The sequence below is a fragment of the Heterocephalus glaber genome, unplaced genomic scaffold, assembly GCF_053883595.1.
Source record: "Heterocephalus glaber isolate CG9 unplaced genomic scaffold, H.glaber_assembly_v1.0 deba00001538, whole genome shotgun sequence".
NCBI classification, from domain to species: domain Eukaryota; kingdom Metazoa; phylum Chordata; class Mammalia; order Rodentia; family Bathyergidae; genus Heterocephalus; species Heterocephalus glaber.
This window is the reverse complement of record NW_028258333.1, coordinates 25,660,180-25,687,942: the sequence shown is the minus strand read 5'-3', so window position 1 is coordinate 25,687,942 and position 27,763 is coordinate 25,660,180. Positions and strand designations below refer to the sequence as shown.

General features: G+C 35.2%; 1 protein-coding gene and 1 pseudogene across 1 annotated transcript in view; one reads left to right on the top strand and one right to left on the bottom strand.

Moving 5' to 3' along the window:
* The window catches only part of C9 (complement C9), an 88,035-nt gene extending 61,488 nt beyond the window's left edge, over positions 1–26,547 (top strand). Inside the window, exons 8-11 of the mRNA XM_004848587.3 lie at positions 12,346–12,486; positions 13,890–14,068; positions 23,949–24,181; positions 26,215–26,547. Of these exons, the coding sequence (XP_004848644.1) occupies positions 12,346–12,486; positions 13,890–14,068; positions 23,949–24,176 (548 nt within the window). The 3' untranslated portion in view covers positions 24,177–24,181; positions 26,215–26,547. The remainder of the gene's footprint in view (positions 1–12,345; positions 12,487–13,889; positions 14,069–23,948; positions 24,182–26,214) is intronic.
* Positions 808–1,855, bottom strand: LOC101726260 (activator of 90 kDa heat shock protein ATPase homolog 1 pseudogene; annotated as a pseudogene).
* Positions 26,548–27,763: the final 1,216 nt, after the last annotated feature.

The window sequence follows — 27,763 nt, the reverse complement described above, 5'->3', positions numbered from 1 at the left end:
TCTCTTCACACTGTTGGTGGTTTCTCCTGCTGTGCAGAAGCTTTTTAATAAATCCCACTTGTTGATTGTGCTAGTTCATGGGCAACTGAGGTTTTGTTCATAAAATCTTTTCCTACACCAATATCCTCACGAGTTCTACCTGACCTCTTTTCCAGCCGGTTCAGCGTTTCTGTTTTAATATCTAGATCTTTAGTCCATTTCAATTTTAGTTTAGTGCATGGTAAGAGATATAGATCTAGATTTAATCTTTGGCAAGTTGAAACCCAATTTTTCCAGCACCATTTATTAAAGAGGCTATCTTTCCTCCAGTGAGGGTGTTGGGCTCCTTTGTCAAAGATGAGGTGGCTGAGTGTGTCTGGAGTTGTTTCTGGATCTTCTAATCTGGTCCACTGGTCCTCAGGTCTATTTCTTTGCCAGTACCATGCTGTTTTTATCACAGTAGCTTTGTAGTATAGTTTCGAGTTAAGGACTGTGATACCCCTCCCATGTCTCTGTGGCCTAGAATTGTTTTTGCTCTTCTAGGTCTCTTCTTGTTCTGAATGAATTTTTGTAGTGTTTTCTCAAGATCCATGAAGTATGCTGCTGGAATTTTTTTTCGTATGTTTTTAAAATTATGTTTATTTAGCATATGTACACAGAAAAGAGAAATCACCCTCTGATCCCACCCAGCAAAAAACATGCACAAACCCAAGGTATATGAGGAGGGAAGGGCCCGGCCCCAAGTTAGCAGTTGGGATAGTGCAATCCTGTGAGTCACTAGCCCCAGTCAGAAGTGTTGGGCAGGCTGGAGCCCCCCCACTGCCAGCCCTAAAACAAGCATGCGCCATAGCCAAAAGTCTGTTTGATGCCCTCAAAGTAGTACTGCTGCCAGCCAGGGGCTGGGATTCCTTGGCCTTCCATGCACAGCTCAGTCTCTCCATTCTTGTCAACCAAGGTCAACGTGATGGTGGCGAAGTGCCCCTCTGGCCAAGATTTAAACCTCCACTTCATCGCAGTATGTTTCTCTGGGACCAGATCGGTAAATTCCCCAGAGATGTTGCCATCTACCATGTGAAACTTCCCACGTTTATCTGCTTCTAACATCACAGGAGGGTGGGTAAAGGCCTGAACCAGCTCTTGGGTGGTAAACACCCCTTACAGCTCCTCTGGTGATGTCAAGAAGGTTTCTCTAAGGGTGATGTTACAAGTGGGGATTTTGACACCAACAGGTTTAGCCTGGGTTTTTGAAGGAGCGGATTTAGTCTTGAGCTCCTCAATTTTCAGTGCTGACTGCCCTGGTGAGTCTACTGACTCTCCATTCACTGTTGGCAAGATCATGCCCTGGGTGAACTGTTTTGAGGGTGCTGATGTAAATGCCCACTGCTTCTCTTAGAAGTTTCATCCCTTCTTTCTTCATTAAGGCCATGAGATTTGTGTCAGGCTCATCTTTGGCAAAGCTCACACTAATCTCCACTTCATCCACACTGTTTTCATCAGACAAATTAGTACATGTCCCTTGTACTGTACTCCTGACTTAGAGGTACCTGTCCAGTTTAATTTGATGCTCCATTTGTAAATGAAGATGAGTTTGCCTTTTCAATTGTTAACGGATGCCTCTCCATCAAGCTTACTAACTTCTGTCACTTCACATTTGCCTTCCTCATTTTGCACCCACACTGCCAGGAAAAGTGTTTTCAGCTTTTCTGTGAACCAATTTGACGCATCCCTCTCTGTTCAGAGCCAGGCGCTGATGTTGGTGGCGTCCGCCCACTCCTCCATGATCTGGCATGTGTCACCCTCACCCCACTTGGTCATTGGCTTTTCTATCTCTACACCACCAGCCCCCAAGCAGCTGTAATCACAGCCTCAGAACCACTTGGTCCCAGCCGCCCGACAGGGCCTGGAAACTACTAGAAGCAGCCTCAGCACCTCCTAGGTTGCTTTTCCCTCCCCCCAACCCCCTCCCTGCCCCTGCTGCTGGAATTTCAATTGAGATTGCATTGAATCTATATACCAGTTGTGGAAGTATGGCCATTTTCACTTTGTTAATTCTTCCTACCCAGGAGCAAGGGATGTCTTTCCATTTTCTGATATCCTCTTCAATCTCTCTTTTCAGAGTGCTATAGTTTTCAGAAAAGAGGTCCTTGATTTCTTTTGCTAGGTTGATTCCTGAGTATTTCAGTTTTTTGGATGTTACTGTGAAAGGAATTTTTTGCCCTATTTCTCTCTGAGTGAGTCTTTTGTTTGTGTGGAGGAAAGCTATTGATTTTTGTGTGTTGACCTTGTATCCAGCTACTCTACTGTATTTGGTTATTGAGTCTAGAAGACTTTTGGTGGAGTTCTAGGGGTCTTCTACATAGAGTATCATGTCATCTGCAAATAATGACAGTTTGACTTCTTCATTTCCTATCCTTGTTCCTTTTATTTCTTTCTCTTGTCTAAATGCTATGGCTAATGTTTCCAAAACTATATTGAACAGGAGTGGTGATAGTAGACATCTTTGTCTTGTTCCTGATTTTAGTGTGAAGGATTTCAGTTTTTGACCATTTAGTATGATATTGGCTGTTGGTTTTTCATAGATGGCTTTTATCAGATTGAAGTAGAGAGTGTCTATTCCAATTTTTTTGTAGGGTATTTATCGTAAGTGTCAGATTTTGTCAAATGTTTTTTCTACATCTATTGAGGTGATCGTATGGTTTCTGTCCTTGGCTTTATTGATATAGTGTATTACATTGATTGATTTGCGTATGTTGAAGCATCCCTGCATCCCTTGGATGAATCTCGCTTGGTCAAGGTGTATGATCTTCTTGGTGATCTTCTGTATTCTATTTGCCAGTATTTTCATAACGATTTTTGCATCTATGTTCATTAGTGAGATTGGCCTATAGTTCTCTTTTTCAGTTGGGTCTTTCTCTGCTTTGGGGATCAAGGTGATGCATGCTTCCAGGAATGAATTCAGGAGTACTGCTTCCCTTTCAAATTCATTGAAGAGTTTAAACAGTAGTGGCAGTAGTTCCTCTCTGAATATCTTGTAGAATTTAGTGGTGAAGACATCAGGACCCAGGCTTTTCTTAGTTGGTAAGTTTTTAATTACATTTTCAATTTCATTGATTGATATTGTGTCATTTAGAATTTTTAGGTCTTCTTCTTTCAACTTTGGTAATTCATACATATCTAGGAATCTGTCCATTTCTTCTGTGTTTTTCAACTTATTGTTGTATAGATTCTGGAAGTAGGTATTGATGATCCTCTAGATTTCTGCTGGGTCCATTGTAATTTCATGCTTTTCATTCCTAATTGCATGGACTTCGGCCTTTCTTTCCTTTTTCTGATAAGGTTGGCTCAGGGTTTGTCAATTTTGTTTATTCTTTTGAAGAAACAACTCTTGGCTTCATTGATTTTTAAAAAATAACTTTATCATCAAACACACACACATACAAAACTAAAACCATTCAAAGAACAATACAAGGGAAAAAACTACAATAATGTTCAAATACAGTAGAACTCAACGAAAACAAAACTGAAAAGTACTTAAACATTTTTCCATATAACTTTAAAAAGCATCTCAAGCAACAACAAGACACCAGAGGATGTGATTTGTATCAGAAAGATCCCCAAAACCAACACTGAACAAATAAGGATCTGAAAAAAACTCAAGTTAGCTAGCAGACTCCACATAAGCCAAGCTTCTCCCTAATTTAACTTTCAATACAGTCATATAACATGCAATGGAAACACATTCCAAGAAATATGTTATTAGGTGATTTCATCCATGTGTTTCCTTAATTACACTTTCAGTTTCTCACACTAGAGAAACTATTCGGTATTTATACATGTGTATCCTATTTATTTCACTTAAGAGGATGGCCTCAATAGGCATCTATTTAGCTATAAATGTCTCTAGTTTCTCGTTCTTTATGGCTGAGTAGTACTCCATTTTATAAAAAAAACCCTCATCTTCTTCATCCAGTTTTCAGTTGATGGGCACTTGGGCTGTTTCCAAGATTTGGCTGTTATGAACTGTGCTGCTATAAACATGGGTGCACATATATCGCTGTGGTATGATTCTTTTAATTCTTTTGGGAAGATACTCAGCAGGGGGATAGCTGGGTTGAGTGGGACCTCTAAGGTTAATTCTTTGTGGTAGCTCCATAGTGATTTCCACAGTGGTTGCACCAGTCTGCCCTCCCACCAACAATGGAGAAGGGTTCCTTCCTCCCCACACCCTGCCAGCATTTGTTATTGGATGATTTAATACCAGCCATTCTTTCTGGGGTGAGGTGGAATGTCAGTGTTGTTTTCATCTGAATCTCTCAAATGACGAGTGATGCTGAACATTTTTTCATATATTTATTTGCTGCTTTTACTTCTTTGAGAAATGTCTGTTCATTTTAGTTGCCCATTTTTGAATTAGGTCTTTGAATTTGGGGAGGTCTGATTTTTTTCAGTTCTTTATATATTCTAGATAGTAGTCCTTTGAGGTACAGTTGCTGAAAATTTTTTCCCACATTAGGTTTTCTCTGAGCTCTGTTGGTGGTTTCTCTTGCAGTACAGAAGTTTCATAATAAGGTAAGATCCCAGTTGTTGATTCTTTGTGCAAGTTCCAGTGCCACTGAGGTTTTGTTCATAAAATCTTTTCCTATGCCAATGTCTTCAAGAGTTCCACCTAACTTATCTGCTAGCAAATTTAGTGTTTCTCTCTTAATATTTAAATCTTAAATTCACTTCAATCTTACTTTAGTGCATGGTGATAGGTATGGGTCTAGTTTTAATCTTTGGCAGGTTGAAATCCAGTTTTTCCAACACCATTTATTAAATAGGCTATCTTTCCTTCAGTGAGGGTGTTGGGCTCCTTTGTCAAAGATGAGGTGGCTGAGCATAACTATAGTCCTTTCTGCCTCTTCTACTCCATTCCACTGATCCTCAGGTCTGTTTCTTTGACAGTACCATGCTGTTTTTATCACAGTAGCTTTGTAGTATAGTTTCAAGTTGGGGATTGTAATACCCCCAGCCATATCTCTGTTGCCTAAAATTTCTTTTGCTATTCTGTGTCTCTTCTGGTTCCAAATAAATTTTTGGATTGTTTTCTCTAGTTCTGTGAAATATATTGTTGGAATTTCAATTGGCATTGCATTAAACCTATATAATAGTTTTGGAAGTATGGCCATTTTCACTATATTGTTTCTTCCTATCCAGGAACAAGGGATGCCTTTCTATTTTCTTATATCCTCCTCAGTCTCCTTTTTCAAAGTACTATAGTTTTCATTATAGGGGTCATCTGCTTCCTTTGTTAGAATGACTCCTAGATATTTCTCTTTTTTTGGATGCTATTGTAAAAGGAATTGTTTCCCTAATTTCTCTCTCAATGAATCTGCTGTTTGTGTATAAGAAGACTATTGTTTTTTGAGTGTTGACCTTATATCCAGCTACTCTACTGAATCTGTCAATTAAGTCTAGAGGTCTTTTGATATTTTGGGTCTTCTACGTAAAGTATCATATCATCAGCAAATAATGACAGTTTAACTTCTTCCTTTCCTATCTTTATGCTTTTTATTTCTTTCTCTTTTCTAATTGCTGTGGCTAATGTTTCAAGAACAATATTAAAAAGGAATGGTGATAGTGGCCATCCTTGTCCTGTTCCTGATTTTAGCATGAAAATTTTCAGTTTTTGACCATTTAATATGATGTTGGCTGTTGGTTTTTCATAGATAGGCTTAATCAACTTGAGATAAAGACCTTCTATTCCAATTTTCTGTAGTGTTTTTATCAAGAGTGTGTGTTGGATTTTGTTGAATGCCTTTTCTGCGTCTATTGAGATGATCATATGGTTTTTGGCTTCGACTCTGTTAATATAGTGTATTATGTTTATTGATTTATGAATGTTGAACCATCCTTGCATCTCTGACTTGGTCAGGGTTTGTGATCTTCTTGATGACCCTTTGTATTGTGTTTGCCAATATCTTGTTGAGGATTTTTGTATCAATATTCATTAGGGAGATTGGCCTGTAGTTCTCTTTTTGGGTTGCATCTTTCCCTGGTTTTGGAATCAAAGTAATACTTGCTTCCAGGAATGAATTTGGAAGCTTTGCTTCCCTTTCAATTTCCTTGTTGAGTTTAAAAAGTAATGGCGATAAGTCTTCTTTAAATGTCTTGTAGAACTCAGTGGTGTAGCCATCAGGACCTGGGCTTTTCTTTGTTGGTAAATTTTTTATTACATTTTCAATTTCACTCATTGTAGTTGGGGTGTTTAGAATTTCTATATCTTCTTCATTTAACTTTGGTAATTCATATGTATCTAGGAATCTGTCCATTTCTTCTGTGTTTTCTATTTTCTTAAAGTACAGGTTCAAGAAGGAGGTATTGATGATGCTTTGGATTTATGCTGGATCTGTTGTGACTTCACCTTTTTCATTCTTGATTGCATGGATTTGAGTTTTTCCTTTTTTGATGAGGTTGGCTAAGGGTTTATCAATTTTATTTATTCTTTCAAAAACCCAACTCTTTGATTCATTAATTTTTTGTATCATTCTCTTAGTCTCCATTGCACTGATTTCTGCTCTGATCTTTATAATTTCCTTTCTTGTACAAGCTTAGGGTTTGTTATGCTCTTCTTTTTCTAGGAATTTGAGGTTCTGCATTAGGTTATTTATTTGAGTTCTATGTTTTCCTAATATGGGCATTGAGTGCTATGAATTTCCCATGTAGAACTGCTTTCATTTACCCCATAGATTCCTGTATGTTGTACTGGCATTATCATTTACTTGTAGAAACTGTCTAATTTCTTCTTTAATTTCCTCTGTGACCCATTGGTTGTTCAGGAGGGTGTTATTTAATTTCAATGTGTTTGTAGGAGTTTTGCAGTTTCTTATGTCACTGATCTCCAATTTTATTGCACTATGGTCTGATAATTTACACAGGGTAACTTTAATTCTTTTATATTTACTTAGACATGTCCTATAAGCTAGCATGTGGTCTATTTTGGAGAATGACCCATGTGTAGCCAAAAAGAATGTGTATTCTGATTTTGCAGAGTGGAACACTCTGTGAACAACTATTAAGTCCATTTGTTCAATAGCTTGGTTCAGTTCTAGAATTCCATTGTTAATTTTTTGTCTAGGTGATCTGTCTAATTGTGATAATGGGGTATTGAGATCCCCCCACTACAATTATGTTAGAGCTTATTTGGTTTTTCATGTCCATTAATAATTGTTTTGTATAGTTGGGGGCATTCATACTTCATGCATATGTTTTATGATTGTCATCTCTTCTTCTTTGACCATTCCTTTCACAAGGACGTAGTGACCATCTTTGCCTCACTTAATTAGTTTTGGTTTGAAATCTACTTTGTCTGAAAATATTCAATTTTTTTGTATTGTTCTCTTAGTCTGCATTGCATTGATTTCTGCTCTGATTTGGGGGTGGTGTACCAGGGATTGAACTTGGGACCTTGTGCTTGCAAGGCAGGTACTAGAACCACTACTCTCAATCCCCAGCCCTCTGCTCTGATCTTTATAATTTCCTCCCTTGTATTATCTTTGGGTTTGTCCTGCTCTTCTTTTTCTAGAAGCTTGAGGTTCAGCATCAGGTTGTTTAATTGGGCTCTCTCTGTTTTCCTAATATGAGCATTCATGGCTATGAATTTCCCTCATAAAATTGCTTTCATTGTGTCCCATAGATTCAGATATGTTGTATTGTCATTGTCATTTAATTGTAGGAACTGTCTGATTTCTTCTTTAATTTCCTTTGTGACCCATCCCATTGGTTATTCAGAAGTGGATTGTTCAATTTCCATGTGTTTATGAAATTCTTGCAGTTTATTTTGCTATTGATCTCCAATTTCATCACACTATGGTTTGATAATATACAGGGTACAACTTCAGTTCCTTTGCACTTACTTAAATGTGTTCTGTGAGCAAGTATGTGGTCTATTTTGGAGAATGACCCATGTGCAGCTGAAAAGAATGTGTATTCTGGTTTTGTGGGGTGGAACACTCTGTAAACATCTGTTAAGTTCATTTGTTCAAGAGTTCGATTGAGTTCTAGTATTTCATTGCTTGTTTTTTGTCTAGTTGATCTATTTATGACAGTGGGGTATTGAGGTCCCCCACTACTACTGTATTAGTGCTTATTTGATTTTTCATGTTCATTAGTATCTGTTTTATATAGTTGGATTCACTAGTGTTTGGTGCATATATATTTATGATTGTCATCTCTGCTTCTTGGATTGTTCCCTTTGCAAGGATGTAGTATCCTTCTTTCTCTCTCTTAATCAGTGTCAGTTTGAAATCCACTTGATGTGCAAAAGTATAGCTACTTCTGCTTTTTGGGGGTTCCTGTCACATGGAGTATTGTTTTCAACCCTTTAACTTTCAGTCTATGAATTTCTTTTTGAATTAAGTGTGTTTCTTGCATGCAACACATTGTTGGATGTTGCTTCTTGACCCATTCTGCCAGACTATTTCTTTTGATTGGTGAATTGAGACCATTAACATTGATGATTATAACTGATATATATTGACTTATCATTGTCATGACTTTTTCTTTTTGTTGGATTCTCCCCCTTTGCATTTAATTTCTTGTTGTGCCTGATGGATTCATTCTGCTGTACTTCTTGGGGTTGTGATCCTCATTGTTTTTCCTAGGATATTGTCTAAAATTTTGGGGAGTGCTGGTTTGGTATTCATGAAATTCCTAAGGTGCTCTTTGTCATGAAAGTAACTTATTTCTTCCTCAATTTTGAAAGATAGTTTTGCAGGGTACATCCATCTGGGTTGGAGGCTGTTTTTCTTTAGGGCTTGAAATACATCACTCCAAACTCTTCTTGCCTTGAGGGTTTTTATTGAGAACTCTGCTGTGATTCTGATGGGGTTTCCTTTGTATGTGATTTGTTTCTTTTCTCTAACTGCTTGTAGAATTTTGTTCTTCTGTTGGGTTTCTGAAATCTTAACTATTATATGCCTATGTGTAGTTTTTTTTTTTTTTAACAAGGCTATTTGGAGTCCTATATGCCTCAGTTACCTGTATGTCAAGTTCTTTTCCCCTGCTTGGGAAGTTTTCTGCCATCACTTTTGTGAACAGTTTTTTTATGTCATATGCACACTCTCCTGTTTCTTTATTGACTCTGATCAGGTTTTTTTTTTTCATTCTTCTTGGCATCGTCTAGCAGCTTCTAGATCAATTTCTCATGGTCCCTTACTGTTGTAAAGAAGTTTTTCTTTTCCTGGTCACTAATTACAATCTTTTCTTCTGTATCTGAAATTCTGTCCTCACTTTGGCTTGTTCCACCATGTAAACATTCAATGGAGTTTTTAATCTCCTGGAGATCTGTTTGCATCTGTTTTATGTATTCCATTTGTTTCCTATGTTGGGATTCCATCATGTTCCTCAGTGCCTCTATTTTTTTTTATCTGTGTCTTCTCTAGATTTTGTATTCATATCTTGCACTATGGGGACAATCTCTCCTGTTATCTGAGAAATTTTTCTGATTTCATTCTTTCGAGATCCTCTTTTGTTGCCAGTTTAGGGAGTCCAGGTAGTTGAGTGTCAGATTGTTCCAACTCATTTCCCTTTTGTGTTGCTTTAGGTGATCTAGGAGTCTGTTTTTGAGACTTGTTTATGTGTCTTCTCATTTTAATGGGCAGGGGGGCTGTATGTGTGCTGCTGGCGCCTGTGCAGCTCACATCCTTGGTGCTGGGTGCAGCTCTGGTCCTTGGCCCTGGGGGCAGTGGTACAGAAGTTTCCTCCTCAGGACTGCAGGTGGCTGTGCTCCTCCACACTGGGGGCAGTAGTACTGTGGCCCAGAAGGCTCTTCCTCAGCCTTGCAGGTGGCTGTGCTGAAAATTTTCTGTAAACAGATTTTTTATGCTCTTAGTTCTTCTTTTGATTTTTCACTGATTTCATTTAAGCTTAGGCTAGTCCTCTTTGCATCATGTAGTAGCTTATGAATACATATTCCATGATCTCTTGTTGTGTTTAAGGTATTCCTGAGTGTATGGTCATCTGCATTGGCCCAACCTTCTAGATCTGACACTCTCTCCTCACATTTGTCACTTTTTTTTATTAAATTCTTTTATTGGTACATTGTAGGTATACAACACAATTACATTTCTCATTGGGAATTGTACCTTTACATAATGTATCTTGGTTCTTATTTTTTCCCCATTCCTAGCCCTCCCTTCACGCCCTCCACCCTTCCCTATTTGCAAAGACTTTATTTCCATTTTTTCCATTTCTCATCACTTTTCCTTTCCCTTCTTTCCTTTCCCCTGCCCCTCCCACTACCCCTACCCCCTTGGACCTTTTCTTCCTATTTTACATTTTTGATTATTCATTCTAATTGCTGTCCATACTTTCAGTAGAATTTTTATCTCCTGCAATTCTGTTTGCTACCTTTTCATGGACTTTAATACTTTGGTAACCTAGTCATTCCTGTTTTTTATTATTGTGTTAAGGTCATCTGGTTTTTACTAGTGTCTTCTGTAAGCTCACTGATCATTTTGTTTATTATGTCCATTGTCTATTAATTATATCACCTTTGAGTTCACTGAGCACCTTTTTTTACCTTTTTTTTTTCTCTTTTATCAATTCATATAATTCAGCTCTTTGGCTTTTGATTTCCTTCCCATTGATGCCCCATGAATCAGCTTTGGGTGAGTCAGGATTTTCTGGAGGCATTTTGTTGCCTTATTTTCTCATATTTCTCGTGTATGTGTGTGTGCATGCATGCTCACGCACATGTGCACATGTGCATGAACTGAAGGTGGAGGGTCAATAAAAGTGGGAATACTTTGTTGTTAGTATGGCAATCTCTTTAATTAGTGTCTGTTTTCAGTAATACACTCTGGGTGTAATGACTACAGGCCTTGCCTCTGTCTCAAGATCCAACCTCCTCCCTTAATTTGGGGAGGTGAGGATTCAGTAACTGGTCCAGCACCCAGTTCTCTGGAAACAAACTACAGTTATATTGATGACACAAAGACAAACCAGATATTGGCATACAGTTAAAACCAATTATTAGCAAGAACTATGCCACCACGGGCAACAGCAAAGAAATCAGCAACAATAATAGATTCAAACACAAACTGGATATTGACAAAACACATGAAACAATACACCCAGGTATGGTGGTACATGCCAGTAATCCCGCACTTGGGAAGCTGAGGTAGGAAGGTCGTTGTGAGTTTGAGAGCAGCCTGGGCTATATAGTAAATTCAAAGGCAGCCTGAACTACATAGAGACCCTGTCTCAAAAAAACAAACAAAAAAATTTGTGAGTGCACAAGAAATATTTGCCACATGAATGAATATCTAAAGTCTCCCAAATATCTCCTTCTAAAACTTACTGTGGAAACCTGTGATCTTTTTCTTTCCTTTTTCATAAAGAAATTTGGCATCCAGAACAAATGATCCCACATTTTTCAGTGGGGGGGGGGGCAGAGAGATCAGAAAAGCTAGTAAGAGCAAAAACTGAGATGGTCATTGAGCTGGTCTGAGTTAAATAGCCTTAAAATAAAGGAGTATTTACTTTTTATAAATCAGGAAAATAGATTATAAATTATTGGCTTTAAGGAAAAGCCTTTTTCTTCCTAATATCTGTTTGGGTATCCATACATCCTAATGATTTAGTTTCCAAGACTGGTATCCACTAAATGACTCATAGGACCACAATAAAATTTTCATCTATAAAAGTCATCTGCTCAAAACAATGAATCACTCATCTTAATGATGAACCAAGTTTTCCAAATACAAAGAGATGTTGATGCATTCCATGACCAAATCATGAAGTTGATATAAGGAAAATTTTTTTGGGGGGGGGGTACCGGGGATCGTACTCTGGACCTTGCACTTGTGAGCCAGGCAGCAGAACCACTGAGCCAAATCCCTGGCAGGAAAATTCTTAATAGCCAGACATTTCTGAGTTCAAATTCAACTTGCCTCATTACTAGATGGGTAATTGGCTATCAGCAGGTTACTTAACTACTCTGATTCTATATCTAATATTTACCTCATAAGGTTCATACGAGCATTAACTTAGTTAATGCATGTAAAATGTATAGAAAGATGTCAGCTGTGTAATAAGCATTCAATACATACTAGACATTGTTGGTCTACTTCTATGATATTAAGACTTTACTATGATCACTTTAAGCCAACCCACATCCTTTTAAAGCAAGTAGTAAATTTAATCTATACAGGAGGCTACTATGTTCCAATGCAAAGACAAAACAGGGCACACAGAACCTTGCATTTGAGTTCTGTAATGATGTCTATGAATGTAAATATATTTTTTACAAAATAGTAAAATTGGAATTTATTTGTGTTCTTGACAGATATTATCTAATAATTTTTAAATAAATATGTAAAACAGGTTTTGAATTAAATGATATAAAGAGATGCCTCGGGTATAATCTGGACTTATCTCTAAGTATCACTGGAAACACCGCTGAACCTGACCTCACAGCACAATTGGATTATAGTAACTGTGTGAAGAGGGGTGAAGGTAAAGCGGGTAAGTATGACCCCTAACTTAAACGAGATTAAAAATGTGGGGGACAGATGCCAAAGAGCGCTCCCCTCTCACAATATTCCCTCTTCATTGTCTACCTTCTTTATTTAGAAACACTTTAAGTCCTCAAGAACTATTTTATCTTTGCAGTGGTCTCTGAACTGTGACAGACACAAATGACCCATGGATATGTACTTGTCAGTGTCTCTACTGAGCAAGTTGTGCAGTACACATCTTTAGGAGATGTCACTCACACTCTTCTCATTGTAGATTTGTGTATTTATTATGGTATTGGTGGAAGGCCAGTGATAGAAATATATCTTGATTTTAATAAAGGTCTCAAATGGGCCTGTAATAGTGTTACGTGTGTCCATTAACAAAGGAGAAGGCCAACATCATCTTCCCAATTTCAAATTTCCACTGGATTGGCAATTCCTAATCCTTCCTTCATCTCAAGTCAGTGTGCATAAGCTTTGTAAAATTGCAAGTATCTTTGGTATAAATATTACCTTCTGTTATCAATCTTCAGCAGATTTTCAAGCATGAGGAAGACCTGGAGTTCTCAGTTCTTACTCTAATCTGAAATAGCTGAGGGCATTTTAAAAATATACATCCTTGAAACTCCTCTTAAAAACCAACTGAGAGTGAAGAATCTAAAGAAAGGAAATCCTGACATTTTTAAAACCACGTCAACTTCTGACTTCTGGTCATGACTAGAAGCCACTGGTGAAGTGACAAAAACCTGAACTTGTCAGAATATGTCATAATTTCTGTATTTGCCCCTTAATTGTGTAATCTTTGGTAGTAACTACATTTCTCTAAGATTTCAGATTGATTTCTCATCCAGAACAATGAGGAGTGATACACAAAAACATCTTGGAATTTGTCTTCAGTCCTAAAATTCCGCATCTGAATGAGTCATAAAGCTTTGTAAAAGTGGTTCAATCTGGAGAGAGACTGAGGGAAGATGGGTAGAAATTTGGGATGGAAAAAAATTTTACTTTTCATGTTATTGTTTTGGACACTTTAATTTTTGTGTAGTATTGCAATAGTTTATAGCAAATCTATACAAAATGCAATTATGAAGGTAAGTTTTCAACAAAAAAATATGTAGTATATCCAAAGCCATGTTAATTTTCCGCATGTACATGTGTTTATATGATTAGCTATGAATTATCAATGTACCCTTTTCATTTAACAAAAGAAAGGTAATTGAAGTTTGCAACTGAGTATTAATAAAAATTTCCCTTATACATCTGGTGGGGATTTTATAAGTAATTTTACAATTATAATTCAAAAAATATGCCAGACTATACCGAAAGACATACATATGAAAGACTTATCAAATATTATCTTGATGACTGAACACAGAACTACAAGAGCTTCTCTTTATCTCTTCTTCCCAGTAAACATCAGCCGAGATCAACTCATTGATGATGTTATTTCACTCATAAAAGGAGGAACCCATCTGTATGCCTTGCAACTGAAGGAAAAGCTTCTCAAAGGTCCCAAGACAATTGATATGACTGACTTTGTGAATTGGGCCTCTTCCTTAAATCAAGCTCCAGTGCTCATTAGCCAGAAAGTAAGTAATGTTCATTTTTAAATAGAAGGTCATGTCATTTCGTATGAACAGTTGACTGCTCTGAAAGAGAAGTAAATATTTAGATACACTCCCATCTTATCCCAGAATGCCACATGGGAGAGAAGAAAGGCATGGTGTGCTGTCAAACAGACTCAGCTGGGTTCCTGCCTCTGTCCTTCACTAAATGTGCAATGTTTTTAACTTCTACAACATTAAATTCTCTAGACATTTTTTTTTTCTGAGATGATTGCTCGCGTGCTAGAGCACAGACTGGAACAAAATAGGTTCCCAAGAATTGTCAGTTTCCCTGTCTGTCCTTGATTGCTTCTTGCCTTGGCATCACACTACCACTTTCAACACAGGAGAATCTTATTTAGTAAGTCTTTAAAATCATTTTTATAATTATTAACATTATTAATTGTACAAATAAATGGATATTTCACTGCCATATTTCCATACCTTGATCATGTCTGCTCTTCTTTATTAAGTCTCTATGAGAGGAATGTTCATAAAGTCTTCAGGAAAATGAGAACAAGAGTGAACAGTCCTCAGGATCAGAGAATTCTTTCCGTTTCCTATCTTGATTGTAATAGTCCTCAAATTAGAAAACTTTTGGGAGGGCCAGGGATTTAGCTCGGTGGTTTCACCAACAGCTGTGCAAGCGCAAGGACCCAAGTTCCATCCCTGCTACCAAAAAAGAAAGAAAAGAAAACCTTTGGGAATTCACAAGCCTGTGCTTATTCCTAAGGGGGAAAATGTGTTATAATTGTAAAGATGTAAATGTTGTTTAGGCTCATCCCTTTCTCTCCAAACTAAATAAAAAGGGTGAATGCTTTCCTTCTTTGGCTCCTGATATTATTAGGAGTAGGTTTTCTAGTTCATTTTATAGCTTTCAACTTAGCCATTATGTTTCACAATATCCTTTGTTCTGGTCAAGTCTATCTTTGCTTACCACTTCAGTTTGATTAATTTGAGTTACAGAAATGTTGGCACTAGTTAGTGGGAAATTTTATTTTCTCAATCAATTTTATTGTCTTTAAAGCAATGTAATGAAAAAGATTCAATGAAAAAAGTGTGAGTAAAGCTACCCAAAATAGCTCATTTATGTGAAGAAAGAAGTAAGAAATTGCAAAATTGTAATTAATTCTCCCATTAGGTTATACAAATGTCACAAATGTGCAAATGTATCTATAAATCTTCAAATAATATTTCTCCCAAAATAGGACAAAGAGAGAGAAAAGAAAGTCTGGCCAAATTAGCATGTTTATATATGAAAATACAATCAGGAGAAACCTTTATTATTTTAGTAAGTTTAAATTTCATTTAAATTCATTATCTTGAGCTAAGTAAAATAAATCTGTGCTGGAAGATTTTAAGTAAAGATAGACACAGGTGGCCCAGGTGAATATTTACATCCATTCAGACCTTTACAGTGGCTTAATGTCTCATCTCTACAAAGAAAGTTCAACTGTTCTTATATGCATGGATCCAAAATTGCTCTCTGAGATCACAACACTCCACCATGTTCCACAGCTGATTTTTAAAGATTCAAAGAGTTCTGTCAACTCAATCGGCACAGTCCTGCCAAGCCAAACACAGAATATAGTTTATTCCATGTGCTCGGCCAAGTGTTTGTTCCTCAAATTCTTAGATGAGTTGAGTAGGCATTCATTATAAACTGTCTGTATATGTTTTTTTCTTTATAAATTGGAAGCCTGGATTTGCCATATGAATGGTCTAAGAAAATGGTGGCTTTAGTTAGTGATTCATAGGTCACTTTTTAAATGAATCTTCTTGTAAAGAAGTTTCAGAAAACAGTAAATGATGGTGGTTTATATTGACTTTGTGTGGCCTTTAAATCCCTGGAGATACATGAGGTATAGTTTAGTTCAACCTTGAAATAGACCCTAATTCATTTTGCTTATTTAACGCCAATAAAAGTGGTTTTTCGTTAGTCACCTGGGTACCATTTCTAGCAGATAATTACACAATCTATAATCACTAATTCATTTTTGGGTGAGTTGAAGCATTCTATTGTCTACACATGAAATTTTCAAACACTAAGAATGGTCTTGATATTTAAATCAAGGAGAGTCCTTCATATTTAATTATTTAAAAAGTTGATAGAATCTCATCTATCCTCTCTAGACATTTAACTGCTTTATATTTAATCCTTTCTCAAATTAAATCAGTGATCTGAGTGTCTATCTTGCTAAGTTTATCTTGGAGGAAAGACTAGGAAATTCATTCTAAATAAGAGACTAAATATAAGATTTTTCTAAGTAAAATACTTGATGATGATTGAAGAAGAGGAAGAAGAAAAGGAAGAGAAAGAGGAAGGAATAGAGAGGTCAGTAGGTAGATAGCTTCTGTAATTGCGACAGTGCTCTTTCAATTTCCCTGTGTCCTCGTCCAGTCCAAGAATTTTTTTCTTGACCTCTTTCTGTGCAGAGGACATAGACTGGCTCATTTTTTTCTGTACTTATTTTTGTCACAATCTTCAACTTTTGCAAAATTATATTAACCCTATTGCCAGTTTGTCTGCACATTAACACAAATGTTTTGCATTTTATCTCAATAGAATAGTCAAACTTTAATTTTTGTCTTTAAGCAACTGCTACGAATTAGTTAAGAAAATGTCAGGTGAGAGAAACTACCTTCATTACAGATTGCCTGGAAGATAGAATGTTTATGATTTCCTCTGGAACAATGGCAAGATCAGTACAGCTATGATATGCTGTATGGCCTCCTGTAAGGTTTTGTTTTAGCCTTGTAAGAAACAAAATTATATAAACACTGCACTATTTTATAAATATATTACATAATATATTGTCTCCCTTATTAAGAACTCACAGAAATGCTACTTTTTAATCTCATTTTGTGTCTCTTGGAAATCAGGTAGTTTTTCTTATATGCCTGGGATCATTAAATTCAGTTTGTCTCAATGGGCTAGAAAATATAGCCAAATTTTCAACCCATCTGGTGCAAATGGATAGTTTTTTCTGGTATGAATTTTGTTCATATGTGTTGCTTTTACCTCCATCTCTCCTTTTCTGTTCTCAGTTCTTCTTTGCATTTCACTAAACTCCTCTTCTGTGAATACAATAAGCTACATTAGCCCTTTCTAGAGTACCATGAGGTAATAAATAATGAATTAATTACCCTATCATTTTTGCCATATTTAGTAATTCTTAGTAAATGTGCATCAGATCTTAAAAAGCATCAGTATTTTATGGGCCTGTAGCATAAATCTTCTGTGATGGTTGTTAAAAGTTATAATGACATAGTGCAAATCATTTTGAACTCTCTAGTACAGAGAGAAAAATAACATTCATTTTATCAAAAACTACATTTGGAATATATAGTTTAATATTTGGATGCCTAAAAGAGATCTAAATGTACATACTATTGAGATATGTTGTAAATTTATTTGTATTTTAACACATTTTATGATAGATTATATCTACTGAAAATATACCTACAAATGGTAAAAAGAGAATTAGTTGGTAAAGGAAGAAAATTAGAACATTTTTTTAGTAAAAGGTCAAAGTTCATCAGAAAAAAGATGTTGATTTGAAGAAAAACTTCAAGAAGTACATTTTAATTCTCTTTTGTCTGTTTGTGCGATTTCTTACTCTAGGGTTTGAGGCTTTCTGAAACTATTTCCATTGTATGTCCTTCATCTTTATCTCTTTGAACACTGTTTATATGTTTATCCAAATTGTGTTTCCTCCATGACCCTCTATTTCTGTATCAGATCATCTGGCCTTGAATTTACTTTGAAGGGTAAAACAAGATAATTTCTTTTCTCAAAAAATCAAAATAACTCTACCACATGCTTGTGTTTTTGGAGCCAATATGGCAATGATGGTAAGAGGTTTTTTTCTTCCAAATAAATATTACAGTTGAAATCTGAATCGTGTATACTGATTCATGAAAGACTACCCTAGTAGACAGTTGTTTTGATGTTTTAGAAGTTCTGGATATGTTGTGGATATTAGCCTATTCCAACTGAAAAGCGCTGTAAATACCTTTTCTCACTTGTAGCTTTTCAGTCATTTAATGGCATTTCTTTTTGTAACAGATGTTCTTTTTATCTTTTTTTGAAATAATTTTAGACTTAACAATAAAGTTGCACAGATAGTATAGAGTGTAATATTTCAAAACTAGTGCAGAGAATTCATATAAACCTTTTGCCCAACAGTCTCTAATGTTAATTGCATAACCACAGTAAAGTTATCAAAATCAGATAATTTAGTTAGCTAAACAATAGATGACTCAAATTTCACTAATTTCCCCCTTAATCTTTTTTCCACACCAAATCCAATCCAGGGACTCACACTGGAGTTAGTTGTTATGTCTCCATAGTCTCCTCCAATCTGTCATAGCTCCTCACACTTTCCTTGCCTTTTATAGATTTGACAATTTTGATGAGGACTGGTCAGTTATTGTGTCAAGTGTTCCTCAATTTAGATTTAAAGTAGATGTGATTATGTTTTTCTTGGCAAGACTTCCGCCAAAGTGATGATATGTTCTTATCTAGTGCATTTATCATTGTTTATCGTGTTCATGATTTTTTATTTCACGGTAGTTAACTGGGTCTTTTGATTCATTTCAGTTGGTATTTTTACATCCTATTTAGTCTCTCTCTAGATCAAGGTTTTGAAGATGCTCTGCTATATCTATATATTGTCTTCTGAAGTTCTAATATACTATTTTAACTTTTAGATTTATAATCAACCTAGAGTTTGTTTGGCTATTTGCTTTGTTAGTTGGCTGCTTGGTTTGTCTATGGTTTACAAGGTGTGATAAAAATATGCAATGAATTTTTAAATTTAAAAAATTAGTACAGTAAATTCAATATAGTAAAATATTCTTACAGTAAAAGACACAATAGCTTAACCTCCTTCAAAGTTCTCTTCTTTACTTTGAAGACATTTATCCGATGGTTCTTGCCACTTTCTGAAGCAGTTCTGGAAGTCCTCTTTCCTGAGAATCTTTATGAGTATAAAAAAATAGTGAATGCCAAGGCTGACTATCATTCAGTGGAAATGAGGCAGGTTCATAGAAACATAATGGTGTGATCTCTTCCATCTGAATCACTAGAACTGGCACTGTGTGACTTCTAGCTCTTCCCCAAAGTCAAAATAATCATGAAAAGGAAATATTTTAAGTTGATTGAGGACATTGAGGCAGCCATGACAGAACAACTAATGATACTAAGAAAAGAAGACTTCCAGAACTGCTTCAGAAAGTGTCAAACACAATCAACTAAGTGAATGGTAGTTTTTTGAGGAGAATTAATGGCAATGTGCCTTTTTTTTGTAAAACTTAGACATTCATCATATTTTTATCATATCTTGTAAGTTATAAGCCTGTTTTTAGAATTTATATATATATATATTTCATTGTCCTAGAGCAAACTTATCAAAAAGATTTTCCTTTTTCCTGTCTTTGCTAAATCACCCTTGTCCTATGTCAATTTCCACATGTAAATAATGCTAGCTTCAGATGCTCTGCAGTTATTACCACACTGTCTTAGGTACTATAATTTTAAAAGTCTTGAGGTCCAGAGCAACAAGGCCTTTCATCTTCATCTTCTTCAGAAGGTCGTGGTAATTTAGTGAATTTTCTATTTTGGCAATTTCAACAAATAATAAAGATACTCAAATCTTGATTGAGATTGTCCTGAATCTATAAATCAAATTGGTGAAAGGTAATATTTTAATTATGTTCATGTGTGTTGAACACCTCTTCATTTATTTAGCCTTGTTAATTTCTCCTAATTCCTCATCCACACTTAGTATTGTCACTCTTTTTATTCATTTGTTAAGCCATTCTAGAAGGCTAAATTGGCATTTCTCTCATTACTAGTGGGTACCACAAATTTATTGGGCATTCAAATAAGCAAAGAGCACCTATGAAATCTGACAACCAACATTATACTTAGGAGTAAAATATTGAACTTTTTCTCACTTAGATCAGAAATAAAGATAACCACTTTCATTATTTCCATTTAACATTGATCTTAAAGTTTTAGCCACTTCAATAAAACAAGAAAAAGAACTAAAAATGCATAAGGATTACAAAGGAAAAAGAAAACCTATCTCTCTGCCTAGAGCATATTCACACAGAAAATCCTAAGAAATCTGTAAAACTTACCTTACTTTTGTGTATTTATTTCTCTTTATGCTTGGATTGGTTCTTGCTTTACATATTCTAAGGCTCATTACTAAATATATAAAAATTTAGAATTATTATTTCTTCCTCATCAGTTGCAGTGTCTCTCTGTACTTCTAGTAACGTTTTCTGTCTAATTTTTATCTTGATATGTACCTACCTCACCAAATATCTCTTTGTTGATATACACATGCCATAGATGCACTATTCCTTCTCTATTTTCCATCTTTCATTGTCCTCAAGTTTTAGTTTTAAAAAACAAAAAAGATGATCATTCTTGTTTTATTTTAAGTAAATAGTTACTAGGCACCTATTGTAGTGCTTAAGCTAACTCAGTGAATACAACAGAATAAATCTCTATCCTAGCAGATTTTTCCTAATATAATCAAAATCACAAGCAAAGTAGATAAAATGTTAATGACACCTTAGTGTACATTCTCCTAGTCATTGGTCTTCTTCAGAATTATAGTTAGGAATATAATATTGTACAATGTGATTTTATGTCCTGTTTTTGGAGTTTTGGCCTATCTTAATGTAATTAGATATTTTTTAATGGATATCATTTACATACGGTAAAATTCATCATTTATCTATTTTTAGAGAGTAGTATTGGTGATTGGACTTTTTGGATTGAACTACATCATCAACCCTTTTTCATTTTGAGAGGGTCACTAAGTTTCCCAGGCTGGGCTCAAGCTTGCAATCCTTCTGCATCAGCCTCCCAGAGGTGCGCCACCACACCCAACTAAATCTTTTATTTTTAATTAATTTTTAAAGTTTTAACAAGCACATGCAGTCATCAAACCACCCCAAAATCAACATATAAAATATGTCTAACATACAAGTAGTTCTTTCATGTCCATGGTTAGTCTATTTCTCTTTCTGTCCCCCACTTCTAGGAAAACATTGTCCTGTTTTCTGACCCTATAATTTTGTCTTTTCATGAATGGCATATAAATGTAATCGTGTGATGTTTTGAATTTTGCTTCTTTCACTAAGCAGTACATATTTCAGATTCATTCACAATGTTGCAAATATGAGTAATTCATTCCATTTTTAATGCTAAATAATATTTCATTGTGTAGATTCCATGGTGCACATTAAACAAATTTTTTCCTAGTCATCTATTGAAGGACATTTGAATTGTTTCTAGGTGTGTTTTTTGGGGGGAGGCTGTTTATGACTAAAACCATTATAAATATTTGACTATAGGACTTTGTAAGAACATGTTTCTCATTTCTTTGCAAGAAGATTGTTTTGTCATATGGTAAATATATTTATACAAGTTTGTGTAAGAAACAATAAAATTGTCTTCTACAATAGTTGAATTTCCACCAGAAATATATGAGAATTTCATACCTTAGATAATCATATCTTCTGAAATGGTTTATTTGTTTCTTTTTTAGTTCTTTGTTTTTCATTCCTTTTTCTTGCCTTACTGGATTACCTAGGATCTCCACTATGATGTTAAATAGGAGTGGTAAGAGCAGACATTTTGTTACATTCTCATTTTTAGAAGGAAAGCATTCCATCTTTTACTTTTCTCTCTCTCTCTCTCTCTCTCAGTCTCTGTCTCTATTTTTTTGGTCATCTTTTAGTACTTTAAAGACAGTGCTTTATTGTTTTCTGACTTGTAGTTTATTAATGAGTAGTATTTTGTAAGGCTTATCTTTTTGCACATAGCATTTCCTTTCATGATAACATAATGATAGGATGTAGCCTTTAAGATTTCTTCTTAATCTTCAGTTTTCAGCAGTTTGAATGTGATGTGTATGAATGTGTATCATCATTATCATATTATTATTATTATTATTATTGTTATTGTTATTCTACTGGAAGTTCACTGAACTTCTGGAATCTATACTTGGATATATTTAATTACTTTTGAAAGATTCTTGGCCACTATATCTTTAGCTATTTCTTCTGCCACATTATATTCTCTCCTCACTCTCTCTCTCTCTCTCTCTCTCTCTCTCTATATATATATATATATATATATCTCCCTCTCCCTCCCCCCCCCTTTTTCTCCTCCCATTCACTCCTCTTTTCTTTTTCTCTGGGATTCCAATAATAGACTCTTTAATATTGCCTGACAGCTCTTAGATGTTCTAATTCTGGGTTTGTTGATTTTTTTTTTGTTCCCTGTGTTTCAGTTTGCATAATTCCTACCCACCTTTTATCAACCTTATTGACTCTTCCTTTAGCCTTGTTGTCTAATGATGAACCACTCCTCAAAGGTACCATGCTTTTTGTATCTTGAATTTCCATTTGATTCTTTCTGTAGTTTTATTGCTTCTATTAAAGTAAAAATGTCAGTATATTTCAAAATTATAGGAGATTTTACTAATCTGTTTTTAAGATTTTCTCCATTATCTTTGCGCTTTAGCAATTTTGATATAACTAGATGTGAAAAATTTAACCTTTGTTTTCATTCATGTGTTATCTTGATATTTTTCACTAAGTATGGAATATTCTTACTTATAGCCATTCATTAGCTCCTGAAATATTACTTCCTAAATAGTCTCTCCTTTGTTCTTTGGAGACTCACATTACTTTGACCAGTATTTTCCTATACCTCTTTCATCTAAAAACATCTTAAGTCATGCACTATATTATTGTCTCTGCCTTGATGCCTTCAAATCTCAGCTCAATAGTCATTTTCCCAGGAGAGTCTTTCCAGGCTTCCCTGATTCCACTGTAGCAACTATATGTCAAACTGCAAGAACTTGAGTGTACAAGGTAAGTCATTTTACTTAATTTTCTTTAAGTCTTAAGTAAATTTGACTTTGAGATCCCTACTGATCCTTACTCTCTATGCTGCTGAAAAAAATCCATCCTTCTTTCATTTGTTGTATGGGGTTCAGAAAATTAGTATAAAAATCTGTTACTTAAATTGGCATACAACTCTGATACATCTGTTGAGGAGATGGGGATATTGTGGTCACTTTGATGACCTCATTGTTCAAGCTTACATATTCCCTTGAAGGCAAAAGATTCCCAACCCTCTGCACCAGGCTTGTGCTTGGGAATCAGGCAAATGGGATCCTGGTTCCTTCATATAATGATCCCGTTACCTCTTAAAATAGCTGCTAGAGGTCTATTATATCTATGGACCTCCCTCCCCTTCTTAGTCTCCAGGAGTCTTTCTCCTCAGTAGTATTCTTCTCATGGTCCTTCCCTCAGCAAAAAATTCTGAATGAGTTCAGGCTTTTAGAGAAAAAAGTCAGAAAGAACTTGCCTCAGAGGCATTCTGGATTTTTCCTTGGACACAAACTATTGTGAGGCAAGAGAAAACAAGCAAATGCTTACCTTCTGAAAGAGGGGATGAGAGAAGAAGACAGCAAAAACAATTCAGGTGTTGATATATCAATATATTCTCCAGTCAAAAGTTAACGTCCCTTGCTAGTTCATTATAAGGTACATATTCCTGTCCTTTATAGCACCTATCACAATTTCCATTTTAAATTTATCTGTAGATTTATGTTTTGAGTCAATCTTCTGACCTCCATAATGTGACTTCCATGGTAGCACACATGACTAGTTTTGATCACTAGTATGGTCTTAAAAGCTACCATTATATCTCGAAATAATAAATATTCATAAATCTCTGTTTAATTAAAAGTGAATAATTGATTGAGTAAAGAATATTTTACAAGCTCATCAGCAGAATAAAAAATCGGAATGTTTTGCTTTCCTGCAGTTGGCTCCTATATATAATCTGGTTCCTGTGAAAATGAAAGATTCACACCTTAAGAAACAAAATTTGGAAAGAGCCATTGAAGACTATGTCAATGAATTCAGTGTAGAAAAATGCCACCCCTGCCAGAATGGAGGCACTGTGGTTCTGCTAGATGGGCAGTGCCTGTGTTCCTGCGCATTCCAATTTGAAGGAATGGCCTGTGAAATCAGTAAGAAGAAAATACCCTAATTAAGGTAAGAATGCTATATTTTAATGTTATTGAAGACAAAAATATTCACTTTGTGAAATAAGTCAGATGCAAAAGGTTAAATATCGCATGGTTCCTCTTATATGAGAAAATTAAATATATATTTATGAATAAATAGAAAAATAAAAGATAGATAAATAGGAAGTGGGGAAAAGTTCAAATAATTCCCTAAATTACCTATTCTGCTGTATCAAAAATATTTTAATATATATGCTAATTTCACTTGTGCTACTTTCTCCTACTTCACTGAGAAGAAAGTTTTGTGCCATTATCTGTTTGTTTCTTCTTTGTAAGAGAGACTCTTTTTGTTTCTGAGTAACTACTTTAAAGATAGTAATACACAGTGTATTATTATATTCTCTTATTATTTTATTATAAATTTTGTTTCATATTTTCATAAACTAAAAAAAAGTACATCCACCTCCAGGCATAGTGCCACATACCTGCAATCCTAGCATTCTGGAAAAAATATTCAATTTGGGGTTATTTAGTTGAAAATTAGCACTTAATTTATTACTAAACTTCTATATTACCCATATAAACAATAAAAAGGGAATGGTGAATAGGGACAAATCAGTCTTTATGTGTTATTTTTAACATCTCTATATATATTTTAAATAACTATAAACACAATAAATTATAATTATTAAGTAAATTTTTAAAAATAAACAATATGTATATAAGTTTAAAGACATTTAACAAATATCCACATACCATCTAGAATTAACAAAAGCTAAATACATTTATTTCATATATACTTCATATATGTATTTTTATATTGTGTGCATATATATGTGTGCATATTTATATACTCATAGCATAGATATAGCATGTATACTACAGAAATATTTTTAAAGAAAAAGTCAGTTCAGTAATTGATACCACCCCCCAATCATTTCCTATTGTCTTTCTTCTCTCTTGCTATTTAGATGAAATCATTTTCATTAAAATCATTTTCATTTCAAATTATGATGTATATCCTTCCAGTCCATATATGTTCTTGTACTAAATATGTGTACCAATAAAAATATTTTATACTGTTTTGCATGTTTTACAATCATCTGTAAATGGTCTTTGGTACATTTTCATTTTGCATTTTTAGCTTTACTAGTGCTGAAAAAACAAATTAGCTGGTAAGATTAACTTTCTATAGGAGGTTTTTTTTGTTTTGTTTTGTTTTTGGTATTGGGGATCAAACTCGGGTCCTTGTGCTTGCAAGGCAGGCAGCATAACCACTGAGCTAAATCCCTGGCCCTTCCAGACGTTCATTTTGCTGAAGAATGTTCAGTTCTAGCTCCCACTCAAACCGGACCTACCCTTCTAATGAAGTTGAAATCCCTAACACATCATCTTTGTTTTTCCATACCATTTACTTAGCCTGGGATGATTCCAGCTTTCTCCTCTCTTGATTAACCCAATCTCGCTCCCCTTCCTTTGCTTATGTTTCTACTTGTTTTAGACTAATGGTTCTCAAACTGACACTCATTATTATTTACCTGGTTAGCTTCTTAAAAAGATAAAAAGGTATCACAAAACAAAACAGATATCCATCACAAGACAATTAAACCAGAACTTTTCTGGCGGGTCCTGCTTCTGGCATGGTTTGTTTTTGTTTTGTGTTTTATTTTCTTTCTTTCTTTCTTTCTTTTTAATCCACCAGATATTCTAATCTACAACCAGGGTAGAAAACCTCTGTCCTGAACTGAGGCCAAATAGCATCTCTGATGAAAACGTCTCCAATTTCTCCAGGAATCAGTTCTCTGGTTACGCTTCCGCTTCCTGAAAACCTTGCTCTCTGCTATTCCAACACTCAATACATTAACTTTCCTTTCACACACACACACACACACACACAAAAAAAAAAAAAAAATAGCTCCTCTGGCTATTCTGGTCCCAGAACCTAGAAAGTATGGCACGTCTTGGTGCAACAGAATAAGGATATAATCATGGATGGGTGGGTGGACCCAAATCCAAGTCCTATTAATAATTAAGATTTGATCATCTTTTTGTTTTCTCTAGGATTACCAGTCCCTTTCCCTGCTCCTAATAAAACAGAGCTGTTGGCTACCCTGGACTCATATGGAACAAAAAACTGCCAGGACTTTCAAATTTAAGATCCTGCCCCTGGAGATAGTCCTCTCTGCCAAGTACAATGCAACATGCTTCATAAAAATGCTACCGACCTCTGAAGTCTCTTCTCTCTTAGGTCTACAATTCCCCCCACCCATCCATGTAATGTTTCCATTCTTTATTCCTTAATAAAGAGTCAGCAGCTAAATATGCCAGCACTGCTTTTTCCCATAGGCAATGCAAATCCCTTGCTAATAAAACAAAATTAAATTAAAAACAAAATGTTGTTTTAAAAGGCTTTAAAGTTATTGCCAAACTGCTTTGTGTGATTAATATATTCTGCCAGTTCTATTACCACAAGGCTGTACCATGCAATTTAGTTCTTATTTACATAGTTGTTGGGTTTGGTTGTTCATTAATATGTGCATACGTTCATTTAGCAAATAACTCAGTGAACACCTACCATATGCGCAGCACTCTTAATAACCTTAGCTCTCCAATTTAACTCTATGTGTCCAAGGAAAAAAGTGTCTGTATTTGTAACCAAAAAGTATTAGGTTAAATCTTGTGAAATTGCCTTTATTTTATGCAACAAAACAGCCCAACCTCCCCCCGGCAATTTCATATGGTCTAATTTGATATCTAGCCTTAATACTTACCCACCTAAGAAACTTTAAAATTGCCCATACAATTGTATCTATTAGATGGCATAATATTTAAGGTCTGAGAATTTTTGGAAAGAGCTTAGAACTTAAAGAAGGAAGGAAGGGTTTGAAATACAAAAGGGGAAATTCAAAATCAAAATTAATAAATGTTTATTTAAATGTCAATAATACATGTCAACTTCATTAATTATTAAACATTTCATGCATTTATAAATAAAAGTTGTTAGTTTTTCTTATTTTGGAGAAACTCTCAAGAATGCATGTGATCACTGAAGTATTTCAGTAAATAAATTATTCATAGTCAAATAATTTCAGAAGGAAAATTTTTAAAATAACTTTCAAGTTTTTAAACAGCAAACAAAAACATTACTGGATATAGGATGCAGTTTAATACATGTATATTAAGTATCATATGGAGACAGTGTCCTAAAATAATTGCCCAGAGAGCTCAAGAGAAGTCCTCTCCCCTGCCCCGCAAGCACTAGATGAAGCACAAAGAATTAGGATTTTTTTACATGCACATAAATACTGAATTCTGCACTTAAGCAATCCACTAATGAAAGAGTTTTTGACAAAGAGCCTTTGGATCAAGGAAGAGGTAGAAGTAGTTGTTGAGAATTTCTTCCACCCTTATGAACTGCAAATGTCAAACAAGTAAAGAGCTGAGATTTGATCAGACCCTATAGGGGTCAGTTTAGTGATTTATCAGAGTGCTTTGCACCTGTAATGGTGAGGACAGACCAATCTGTCTAGGAGAACTACACCTCAGCCCTCAGATTCATATCAATGTGCACTCCAACTTTGTACCCAAAGTGGCATATCTGGCTCAGAAT